General features: G+C 33.8%; 1 protein-coding gene and 1 long non-coding RNA gene across 5 annotated transcripts in view; both read right to left on the bottom strand.

Annotated features, from left to right (window-relative positions):
* The window catches only part of LOC115447264 (tyrosine-protein phosphatase corkscrew), a 37,006-nt gene that overhangs the window by 6,973 nt on the left and 17,903 nt on the right, over positions 1 to 12,130 (bottom strand). For 2 of the 4 annotated variants that reach the window (XM_030174262.2, XM_030174263.2), the window contains exon 3: positions 203 to 379. In XM_030174262.2, coding sequence (XP_030030122.2) covers positions 203 to 379 — 177 coding nt within the window. Of the gene's footprint in view, positions 1 to 202; positions 380 to 844; positions 979 to 9,829; positions 9,932 to 12,130 lie in introns of those variants that run through there. The other 2 variants (XM_030174264.2, XM_030174265.2) reach the window with 2 other exon arrangements.
* Positions 4,842 to 9,247, bottom strand: LOC115447266. The gene is made up of 2 exons (XR_003938986.2): positions 6,207 to 9,247; positions 4,842 to 5,484 (listed from the first exon to the last, which is right to left on the bottom strand). It is a non-coding gene; the product is annotated as an uncharacterized LOC115447266 (long non-coding RNA).

Below are 12,130 nucleotides of genomic sequence, written 5' to 3'. Positions count from 1 at the left end.
ATAGTTTTGTATTTTACTTAATGCTTATTATTCGTATTTTTTATTAAATTAATGTGAAAAGGATGACGGCATTCCTCGATGGTAGTCCCATAAGATATTAAAAACATTAGGATATGTCATAAGCCGCGGGTGCCGCCATGTTGCTCTTACTTTGACTCTAGGCAACATAATATACAAAAGTAATTAAATCTTAAGTAATTACCCGCATCTCCTGGACCTTCTGGTCAATATCATGAGCGCGGAGCCGAGTGCCGCTGACCGGCTGCAGCAATCGCAACACGTCACCTGAGTTCTCGATCATGGGATACAACCTGAAGTGCTCGATCAGACCGACCAGGTCGTCGAACTGCTCACCGCTACCCACGTTGTATTTGTTGTGCTGGAACAATGCATTTCGATATTGGAATAAAAAAATATATACTAGGCCAGTGTGATGGTATAAGGCGTCTTAGTAAGTAGAGTCCTGACTTTACTTACTAAGAAACTTCTGACTCCTGACTCGGCAAAGTATGGAATTGGTACCGTAAGCTTGTATATTGTAATAGTAAGAATATTAATTAATCTTTTTTGTTTAAGCTGATCGTAGAGTACCGAATATATTTTACATCAGACATGATAGCCTCTACTGATCACAAGATGAAATTCGTTGTCCATGCGAACCCGGCAAATCGATGTATGCGATTTTTCTTTTTGGCCAGCTTTTGACTATACTGCAATTATCACGAGCATATTATTCCAAAGTCAAGGTAAAACTAACTTTTTGTAAACTTATAGGTATCCAATATTTAGTAAAACACTTGTTTTTTTAAATAAACTTTAAAGTACACAAGCCACAGTAATTTACCTGCATTATGTACTTGAAATATAATATTAAATTTCAATATATCTAAATGTGGTGAAACACTGCACACAAAATAAACAACACATTAGTCCACTTAGATTCTCCGTTTATTATAAGACTTAAAGATACGTGTAATTTATACAATTACATTATCATGAAAAGCTATTACAATCTAATGCCACGGGTAATAAATTAATATAGTATACCCACTTAACGAATTACAACTATCAGGTATCGATACAAACATTAATTACCATTGGTATACTTATATAAGTTATTAAGCATTACTTAGGTATGTGCTTACATATGTAATTAAAACATAATCATAATTACACTGACCAGTTATATTTTAAATAAAACCATACCATTGTTGAGTGTTAAATATATTGTTACGTTTTAATCACGGATTCGGTTTGTTTCCATACTCTCTAAACTATTTATTATTATTTTTTACCGTTCATTTAATCAAAAGATGGAAAATGCTCTAAAATATCGAAATGATTATATTTATATTCGAAAATTTTCAAAAAAAATGGTTATAAAGTCGTTTGTTTTGTATCTTGATTTATCGCTACTGCATCCAGTCGCTGTAGTCCGTGTTTCTCGATTTGCGATGTTTTTGTGCTTGCGACTACTATGAGTTCTGTCTACCCGCTTCTGGACTTGTATTTCGATGCATCGTCGGTTGTACTACGCTCGCAAATTTGTTATAATGTAATTTCTTAGAACATGAATTAATTTGTAATTCTTTTTTAATTTCGAAAGGTTCGTTTTGAAATCTTTGGGGGAAGCCTATGTTCAGCAGTGGACTTTATGCGGCTGATAATGATAAATGAGAAATAAAGTCTAAATAAAAAAAAAGTATCAGTAAATGTTCGATCCTACCCAAATTACATACTGTCCTGTTGAGACTCCGTAGCGCCGTGGTGACCAGTCATCAGTACAAAAGTGCGCACACGTTTGGTGTCGGTATTGATAATTTTTTTTGTGAGAACCAAAATTTTTATTATGTTCAGTATTGTACTGCAATGGGATGATGATGAAACATATAATTATTCTAATGCGAGGACAATACTAATGTTTATTTTGTGTAGGTATTATATCTGCAGTAAATACAGAAAAAATATATATTCTATTTAAGGTGTATGCATGGATAGGGTTAAATAGCATTTGCGTGCTAGAATGTAATCCATTCGATTGCATATCACAAGGCATATGAAGGACGCTAGGAAAAGGCTAACTGGAGTAAACTGTTGATAAAATACTTCACTGATAGCATCTAGTTATAATATGTTGCGTGAAGTATGTACTGAAAGCAGTTATATGTATATAGATGACTTTCGTTGAAAGTACCAATGACTAAGAATATATAAGCTGAGTTTCAATCGTGACATAATAATAGTAGGTAAGTAGACACATTAAATTAAAATTACTGGTAAACGAATAAAAGTAGAGTTTGTACAGATTTAGTAAATATGTATATATTTAAATATCAGTCCCAACCCTATGCTATTGAATCATTTATCAAAATATGGCACGTCTTCAATCATTACCCAATACGCTCGACTGAACAAAGCAACGAAGATCTTTTAGTCTTCAATTGACTAACTCATTCAATCAAACCTAATGAGATTCATGAAAATGGGAAATTTTCGAAGCGTGTCGCCAAGGTTGGTGTACGACCGTGACAGAGCCTGATAGTTCCTCGTGCTGCAAGGTTGAGTGGACGTGACAAAACTCACATAGACTACTTTATTAGGAAAAACGTAAACTGGGCCAATGGCCATCCTTAATGCTCAAACGACTCAAATTCACATAAAGATGACATCTACGCCCTTGAACACGTTCGAAGCAAGTAATTCAGAACACGATAAAAACTTAGGCATAGCTATTTTAATTCGAGGACTCGGAAGACTTTATATGCTATGACTAAGAAGTATATATACTACTAATGATTTCTTATGTTTACGCGAATGTTAGACATTGAAATTAAACTAATTTTCGGATTCTATCGCGCTTAACATTTTAGTTTTCTCCCGACGTTTCGAAGACTTTGCAGCCGTCATGGTCACGGGGGAGACTGAGGTGTTGTTCATCCGTGAAGTCAAAGTTACAATATTTAAAAAAAAATAAAAACGTCGGGAGAAAAATAAAATACTAACCGCGATAGAATCCGAAAATTAGTTTAATTCCAAAGTATGTACTACTATTTTGACAAGTACATTTGCAAGGTATGGTTAGTGATGAAGTTTGTTGATTGTTGTCAGTATCCTCAGAGTCGTTAATCAAGTGATCCATCCCTACGTGACGAGGAAGAACAGAAACGACGCAAATAGGGAACCTTATGTTTATTGTAGTACCAAATATAAAATATGCATATATTTAATAAAGAATAATTATATTTTTTTATAAAGAAGGTATACGAATGTAATTGGTGATACGCTACTGGTGCAGAAGTCGTGCTCTTGCCTGCACTTTTATCTCTGCCTTGATATATTTAAGAGTAAGTACTAACCTATTAGACCCAAATCAAGTGCAAGTCTAGCATAATATATTTTCAAATAAATTAATTTTCAATCTGACAATTGAATTCTGGTACCAACTTTGTTAACTAGACTAAAAAAGTGCAAAAAATTTATGAAACAACATTTAGAATATAACTTGGGCAGAAACAACACATTTGTCATTTTTATTCAGAAGAGGATTTCCTGATGCTAAAGAGAAACGATTATTTCTTACAATGGCGGAAATCATCGCGGAAATGGAGTGCTTTCAAGACAATAAGTAGTATGAAAAGTGATTGAATTGATTGAAATTGAATTTGTGGGAAGTCCGGAATGCACTACAAACGATTAATTATACTACACATCACCACGCATTCATCCCCGAAGGGGGTATGCAGAGGCGCAACCAGAGCACCCACTTTGCGCCAAGTGCGTTCCGTCCAAGGATGTGATAGGGAGCGAACCTATCGCCATATTGGGGATAAATTTCAGACTCCGGGCTGATACTGAGCAGAAAAACACAAATATCACTTTGCCCGGCCCGGGATTCGAACCCAGCACCTCAAAGCGCTGCCGTACCGCGCATGCAGTACAACTACACCACCGAGGCAGTCTTTGTACTAAGTTGTTTTAAATAGAACTTAGTTATTTAGTCGATAGTTGAGATAGTTGAACATGATGATAGAAGTCATCAAAGATCAATAGGTACAAATTGTTTTAACCTACAGTAGTTTTCCTTGTATTTGTTATTCACGAGACGCGAATAAACATAACGCTTTAAATTCACATCACAATTGTTTTAACTACGAACTATGAGAAAATACAAAACAGGGGAATGACGTCGCGGCGTACGAGACCAGCTGCACGACGTGGATAGAAGAACCTTCCAGAAGGATTTAACTGGTATATACTTCGAATACTGACGGATCCATAAAAAAATCTTAAGGAAATTAATTTAGCGCAATATATGACTCGTTTACCTGCCCTGGTATTCACACCGATCCTTGAACTTCGGATGACAATCATAGAAATTATATCATGATCATTATCTCACTTACGGTCCCAGTGGTATGTATAGCGTAGATGCGACCTATTTACCCTCTTAAAAATGTTGTCAACCAATTTAGCTTATATCTTGACCAGACAATTTCAAGCATGTTTTCTATACTATTGTAAAACAAAATTATATGGCAGAAGTCAAGAATCTAATGGACGTACCACTTAAAGCCATTTACCATACCTCTTTAGAAGAGCATATTCCATTCTGATCTCTCATACATTTTATGGGCTCAATACAAAGTGGTGCCTTTAATGTAAGACAATATTTTCACATGGGAAGACAGCATAAGGTATGTTTAGAATAAATATAACTTTGTTAGAGTTTAAAATTGGTATTAAAATAGATCTACTTACTGAATTTTCAGACGAGACTGATACGTAGGCGTCCCTGTATGTTAATATTATTATTGTACTGTTTGATGAGTAAAACAACGAAGTACTTTGTTACGACTTTTATGTAGAGAGATTACATTGTATTAATAATAAGAGATCAGATTAATTAGTTATAACCATTATTATAATAAACCATTATGCCTTTTTACATCGTCCTTTTAGTATTCATATAAAATTAAAATGAATAATATCATTCTTTTTTTCATCTCTAGACATTGCCATCTATCGTTTAATTTATCGTTTACAAGGAGGTCAGAGTGAAATACTCGGAACACTCAAAGAAACCCTAGAAGCATGAGTTTAACACGTACTCTACATTGTAATTATAGGTTTCCCACCGACTTGGCCATTGTCTATAATGAACTAGGCGATGCATCGATTAATGGCTAATTTATAAACATCTCATGAGAAATTACAACAAATTAGTTGCTAGATATACTGACTAGGAAGTTTGCTTCTATTGTTGCTAAATCACTTCGATGCTTTTGTAATATACAAATGTAGAATACACGTAGGCTAATACATACTACATGGCAATGATTTTAATGATTTATTCATTGAGCTACATAATTATAACGAGAATACATTGAGTACTGGCAGTTCGGCTCCTCAATATTTTCTTTATTTTCTTTATGTTTGTCTTCTGTCTTTTTTACAATGATGACAAGGACAGAAACGTTACATCACCTAAAACAAAACAGACGAGGCTCTGCTCTCCAGCAATGATGGCAACAACATCATACTTACGAGGCACCTACGAATACAATAAGTACCTTTCTACGGTCTCAACAAAACTGTGTCTTTGTGGCTCTTATTGTTACATGTTCACGAAGGTTACAGTTTAACCTTTTTTTTGGTTTCGTTGAGAAAGGGTCTCATTATTACCGTCTCCAGCCAAAAAAGCCTGGAGACGGTAGTAATAGAGATAATAAAAGAGACGGGGCGACTGAGGAGTTTAGTTTGGTTCGCCATGCTATACGACCTGGCGTTGAGCCGCCCGGAGAGATAGAAATATCTGGCAACTGCCGGGTCGAGTCCCTAACGCCGCATACACCTTAAGAACGGCATACTAGCTAAATCTCCGCGGTGGTCATCTTCGGTGCTTTAGAGACGTACCTTACCTACCTTACCTACGGATATTCATTTTGAATGATATAAGAGAAGCAACCGAAAACATAACTCGTCACACGTGCCTTTAATTAATTGCATACGAAGGCATATGTAATAAGATGTTTTGAGTTAGGTAATGCTATACTCTTATTGCGTAATCGATTAGCATTCTATAAGTATCTACGTTTATATGAGATCGTTATCGCAGGAAATAATTCCAGTAGATAAATAGAGATAATGTACTCGTCCCTCACAATATAGGTAAGCTTTATCACTATTTAATGAATATTTTAACTTACTTAGTAGCCAGTTGTATCTTTAATGACGGGATATGGTTGCATCGTAAATTTAAACTGAGCTTGAAATGACTGTCTAACAGTATTCTTTTCCCATCAAAACAATTACTATATATTTTCAATTTCAATACTTTTAACACAAATAAGATTAACAACCTTTATACCCATTGCTTCACGTTGATGACATCACATGAAACAAACAAAGAAATGTGCTTAAAGATAAAAAATATCTAAAAACCGGAATTCTTACGAAATTGTCAATCAGAATTGTGGAACAGACATAACAAAATTAAAATAAATAAATAAATTAAAAACGCTACACCATTTATTTTTTGTCAAAACCTTTATATTTGGTATCGTTTGTTTTATTTATAAGTTATTCTCAAACCTCAATACATGCATTTCCAAAGGATAATAGTACACAAACATTCAACAGATCTGTTTAAAACTATCAACCGTAATGTCAACTGACGTCAACGCATCGTCAGTCGAAGTGCCATGTGATGCATGAAGATAAAAAGTGAAGAACAAGTACACATAAATCTTTATAATAGAGGTGAAAAAAGTGATCACAGGTTATATCGCATTAGGGATTCTCCGTTGATCGTGATCCGCGACTGTACATTTGTGTTTACTTTAATTAGGAACAATATAAATCAGCCTCGATTTGAATTATTCAACAGATGACAACACGTTGGATACACAGAGTGCTCAACTAGTTTCCAAGACATTTACTTGTTCTTTTAATTTTGTATCTTCACATAAAAAAGTCAGTCATGTAAACAGCTTTCAGTAAGACCTTCTAATTTTTTTATATTATCATTTAAAACACCATTTTCGTCACTATAAATACTGCTTCCAATAGGGTGATCTGGAAATATTTGGGGGATGTCCGTGTTCAGCAGTGGACATCCTGCGGCTGATGATGATGACGATGAAATGTACATTGAACTAAAAGCCGCGTTTCGGAGAATCAACGAATTTTTAGGGAGCAAGTTATGATCACGGTAGGGTAATAGATAATTATTTACACGTGAAAACGAACTTCAAGAGACAAGGAAGCATATATCCAATTAATCAGCCCAATAGGTTGACTTGTAGAGAAAGCTTAAAAATATGTACTATTTCTAGCTAGTCAGTAAATGTTTATATTGAACTGTTACCGCCAGTCCCAAAGTGGCCACTTTATCATATCAATACAAAAAAAATATGATTACTTTTCATTATCCTAAATACAATGCATATCAACATAAGCTCTAAGAAAATAGTATAGATTATATTTAGGTACATATATATACATATAATAGAATGTTGCAACTGTTATTATTTTGCGGACTAATACATAAATTTAAAATAATGGATACTATGGCGGACACCAGTGATGTGGCGATCTAGGAGGCGAGTCTAGATGTTAGGTCAAGATTAGTGGCAAGAATAATATTAACACTACTTTGTTGCATAGATTAAACATATTAAAGCAATACGTATATATAACTCATCCTGCAAAAAGGATACAAATAAGGATATGCAACGCTTTCCTAGCAGGCGACGACGTCATGTCACTAACATAAATACGACTAGTGTTAAACATGAAAATGAGAAGTCAGAGGGTCCTACTCCGTCTACTGGTTCAAATTCATCTTTTTACAATTACGGGCGGTCTAATCGAAGAAGAGCTTTCATCATCCTATTGAAAAAAAGGAGATATTTTTTACTATCTATACGACTTTCAAAGCTATCGTTCGATTACAACGCCGGGAATTGCAAAAAGACGGATATGCCCCAGAGACGGAATAGGGCACCCTGATAATACTTCTTAATAGATAGTAACTATGATAATATCACCGGATATGATTCATTAAAATAACTTAAATACTGTCACACGATGTTTCTTCCATCATCAGCTGACGCACGTTTGTGACTCAAGTCAAGGAATATACCAATAAATTGAATTTCAACTATTCTTGGACATAGTTTTGCAAAAACGCAAATCACCTAAAGACGACCATCTACGTCTTTTGAGTCTGACTTCTTCGAATATACTCAATCACTATAATGATCTCAACTGTTACTCATCGAAAATATGACAAGAATAGTGAATTAAGCGTCATTGAACATGTGTGGGCTTATTTTATAAGGTCTTATTGTACTACAACAGCATAAGACAATGTCCAACTAGAAGATACTACGCTAGATAAATGTACTAGTACAACTCTACATTGTAAAAACCTATTATTATAACCAAACACTTTCACGACGCCATTTATTCTCATAGACATATTTTCCCACGCTTAAACAACAAGAAATATAATCGTTCTTGTTCTTTAACGTATCAGTTCGTTTAATTGTCGTATAAACATATTTACTCATGTTGAAATCTGTTTAAATTAAAATAGTTCGAACGCTAAGTGGATAATGCACAATTATAAATAGGCAGGAATGTATGTTTTATGCAACTTGTTTAGTTTGTATCTAAGGATATACATTTTTAAAGGAGGTAGGTCTCTCAACTAGTTTCAAATAATACTTAATATCCTCTCCTTACTAATCTTCTATTTACTGCTAAGTTAAAATAGTAGTTGTGGTCTCAAAAATGAAAAAAAAACTTGAACTAAAATACAGTAGTACCATTTTATTTGCGAATCAAATAGACATTTAAAAATCCCCGGTTTTTATAAGTCGTTTATAGATGCATGCCACATACCGTCTCGGTGTTTATATTACACGTGTCGGACATTTTATATTGTCTTCTACGCTTGGTATACAAAATACGCTAAGGCTATATAGAGTCTCAAAAAATATTTTTTTGTTTTGTTGGTGTTCTCAATATTTAATCTAAACTATTTTAAAGTTATTTTTTCTGTTGAATAACCTTAAAGCTATTTTTTATAGTTTCTATGACAGATGATTAAACTTTCGGTGTGCTTGTGGATATTTAATGATTATAGAAGATACCTATAAAAAAAGCGACGATAGGCTCCTGTCACAAATGAAGAGTGAAGGGGTCCGCATACATCCTAAAAGGCACGTGATAATCGTGGTAAGCAAACAATGATTAGGTGCTGTTTGACCTCTCCTCGGGCAGTTTTCGACCTCTGCGGATATGAATGCTATTCGATTGTAAATTATTCGGGGCAAACGTGTTTCTACCAACAATGTATATTTTATCTATGTGACTTTATATTATGTTCAAGTGAATAAAATTATATTTTAGGTTATAATTTTATTTCTTATTGACTCTGTATTTGTAGCACTACCAAAATAGGTTTCCTTTGCGAATGAAAGGCCTCTATGTCTCTCATACTGCCGCTGTATATGTAATCAATCAATTAAATTAACGAATGAAATTTTTGCGGTATTAAACAATATATTCAAAGAGCTAGACACTACTATATTGTAATGTAACAAAAACATTGTTGTTAATTCAGAGCACGAATGTGTCAAGTCCGTTAAAAATACATGCGAAAGAACATTAAACACCTACTTAACTACTCATAAAACTATTGAGTTTTTCATTCATGTATGCACACAAAAAAATTACAGTAATTTTACGGCAAAATACGTTTTAAAATGAACAAAAACTATTATTACGTAAGTGACATTTTAAATCATATAAAATTACTTACATGGACTAGATTTATCAAACATTGGCTAGCTGGCGATACCGGCGGATGGCCGTCGAATAATGCGCAGTTGTGGCGAACTGGTTGCATTAGCATATGTAAACAACACACAGACGTCTCGTGAGCCCGTATAGTGTGTACTTACGGACTGTACGTTTGGCCAACTCATTTTGGTTGCTTGATGTTGGAAATTTTCCTAATTCCAAAGTTGTTTAAATAAGTATATGTCCATAAATCTACATTAAACTACAAAATTTACATGTTTAAAATTATTTATACGATTTCATTAAAGTAATCTCGGTTTTTATATATTTTTATTTAGATAAGTATCGCAAGAAACACAACAAATAATCCATTTGCAAATTAAATATAATCAAATAAAGTTGAATGTACTACACTGTACAGCCCACATTCACTCCTCAACCAAAAACCATGGAGAACAAATTACACGACCAACATCCCACACACATGCCTGTCAACCTTTACGCATGTGTGTCACTTTGATGTGTTCTTGAGGGAGTCATTGATTCCTCCCACGCCGCCACGTCTTTTATTACGATTAAGAGCGAAAAGCATTGCCCGCTGACACACTCTGTGGGCAGTGATGAATTATCGAATTTTCGACAAAAAACTGACATACCGCGAACTTATTTGTGCATCGAATGTTCTAAAGTAAGGTTACAGAATAATAAGTACGTGTGCATACGTACGTGTGATAAGTACGTGTGTATATTGTACGTGGAGAAATTAGGATGGATGAAAAATTTAAGAGAAAAAAATATATATTTATATATTGTTTAGAGATGATAATAAGTTATAAATATTACGATACAGTAAAGTAGAGATCCACTAGAAAGCTAAATAATACAATATTTACTGCGCCTAGCCAAACTTTTGTCCAAACAAAGAAATAGTGAACGTCGTGTCCCATGATATATAAAGATATATTCATTCGGAAATCCCATATTTCTACCTGGGCCCGAGTGACTAACGAGCGGTAAACTTCCATGCGTTTCGGAATCTATTTTAAAAATGACGTAGTACGGATTTCTACTTGTAAAATTTGGAGACTGAAACAAGTCTTAAACATGTTACAGACTTGCTCATTGATTCCTGGTAAGTAAATTTTCCTTAAATCCATTGATTGAGTTGTTTACATACATCTAAATTTCCATATTACTATAAACAATAAGTTTGCGACGTTTATGGTTGTTGTGTTGATTAAAATTATTATGCAATGAGCTGCAACGTTACCACACTGCTGGTGGTGTCATCACGGTCAAGGTTAAAGGTAATAATATGTATGACTTCTACCTTATGACTGATTTAACAGAGAAATATGCGTATATTATAAGAAGATATTATCGAATCATAGCTCGCGCAATAAAACTGTACCAAACAAAATGTTTGTTCATATATTTTTTCTTTTTTTACAATAAGGATAGAATTAAAGCTGCTGTCGTTTATTTTAAGCTTATAAGCTCATTATAAAAGTATTAAAACATATCTTATTGCCTTATTCACATAAATATACAAATTATAGCTGACGTGTTACAAAACATTGTTTATAAACGTAATAATAATCATAATGATGTCTTATGTTTACGCGAATGTTAGGATTTCGGATTTTATCGCGGTTTTTTATATTTTAGTTTTCTCCCGACGTTTCGAAGACTTTGCAACCTTCATGGTTACGGGGGCGGACTAAAAAATCATTATAATAAAGAAACAATTCATTGTCCACAATATATAACTTTTATCAAGATTTTACTTAACACAAAACTCATGGATTTTAAACGCTTTATATAACTTCACTTATAGGTAAATCCTGTAATTTTGCGATATTATACACATTACCTCATTAATGGTTCTAATAAATAAATGATTAAAGCTGGTGAATCAACCTCGCGTCACTGCAGCTAACATGGAATGATACTACATATTATAAGTCGTAGGTAAACGGTACCATTAAATTACGTCATATGAATAAAAAGAAAGAGAAAGCTAGCTTCGATTCATTGCGAGTGCATTCCTCAAATAGCCTTTAAATTAAACTCCTTTTGTGAACTTAATATTTTACAATTAATTTTAATTAATTTTTAAGTATACAAAGCGATGCCTTAAGAAATTAATGATGTTCTGGCAACAAAGTCAAATATAATAATAACCTTATTACAATTTTATCAGAAATTATCTTCGGGGGGCAATTTTTATAGTACAAACAGCAAATGAAGCAAGGCATGGTAAGCTGATTTTCGCAAATTTTAATACTTCCACGACTTGCGGCTAACCGTATAAGTATAG

Source organism: Manduca sexta, chromosome 27 (genome assembly GCF_014839805.1).
Source record: "Manduca sexta isolate Smith_Timp_Sample1 chromosome 27, JHU_Msex_v1.0, whole genome shotgun sequence".
In the NCBI taxonomy this organism is placed as follows: domain Eukaryota; kingdom Metazoa; phylum Arthropoda; class Insecta; order Lepidoptera; family Sphingidae; genus Manduca; species Manduca sexta.
This window is presented reverse-complemented; position numbering and strand designations above follow the sequence as displayed.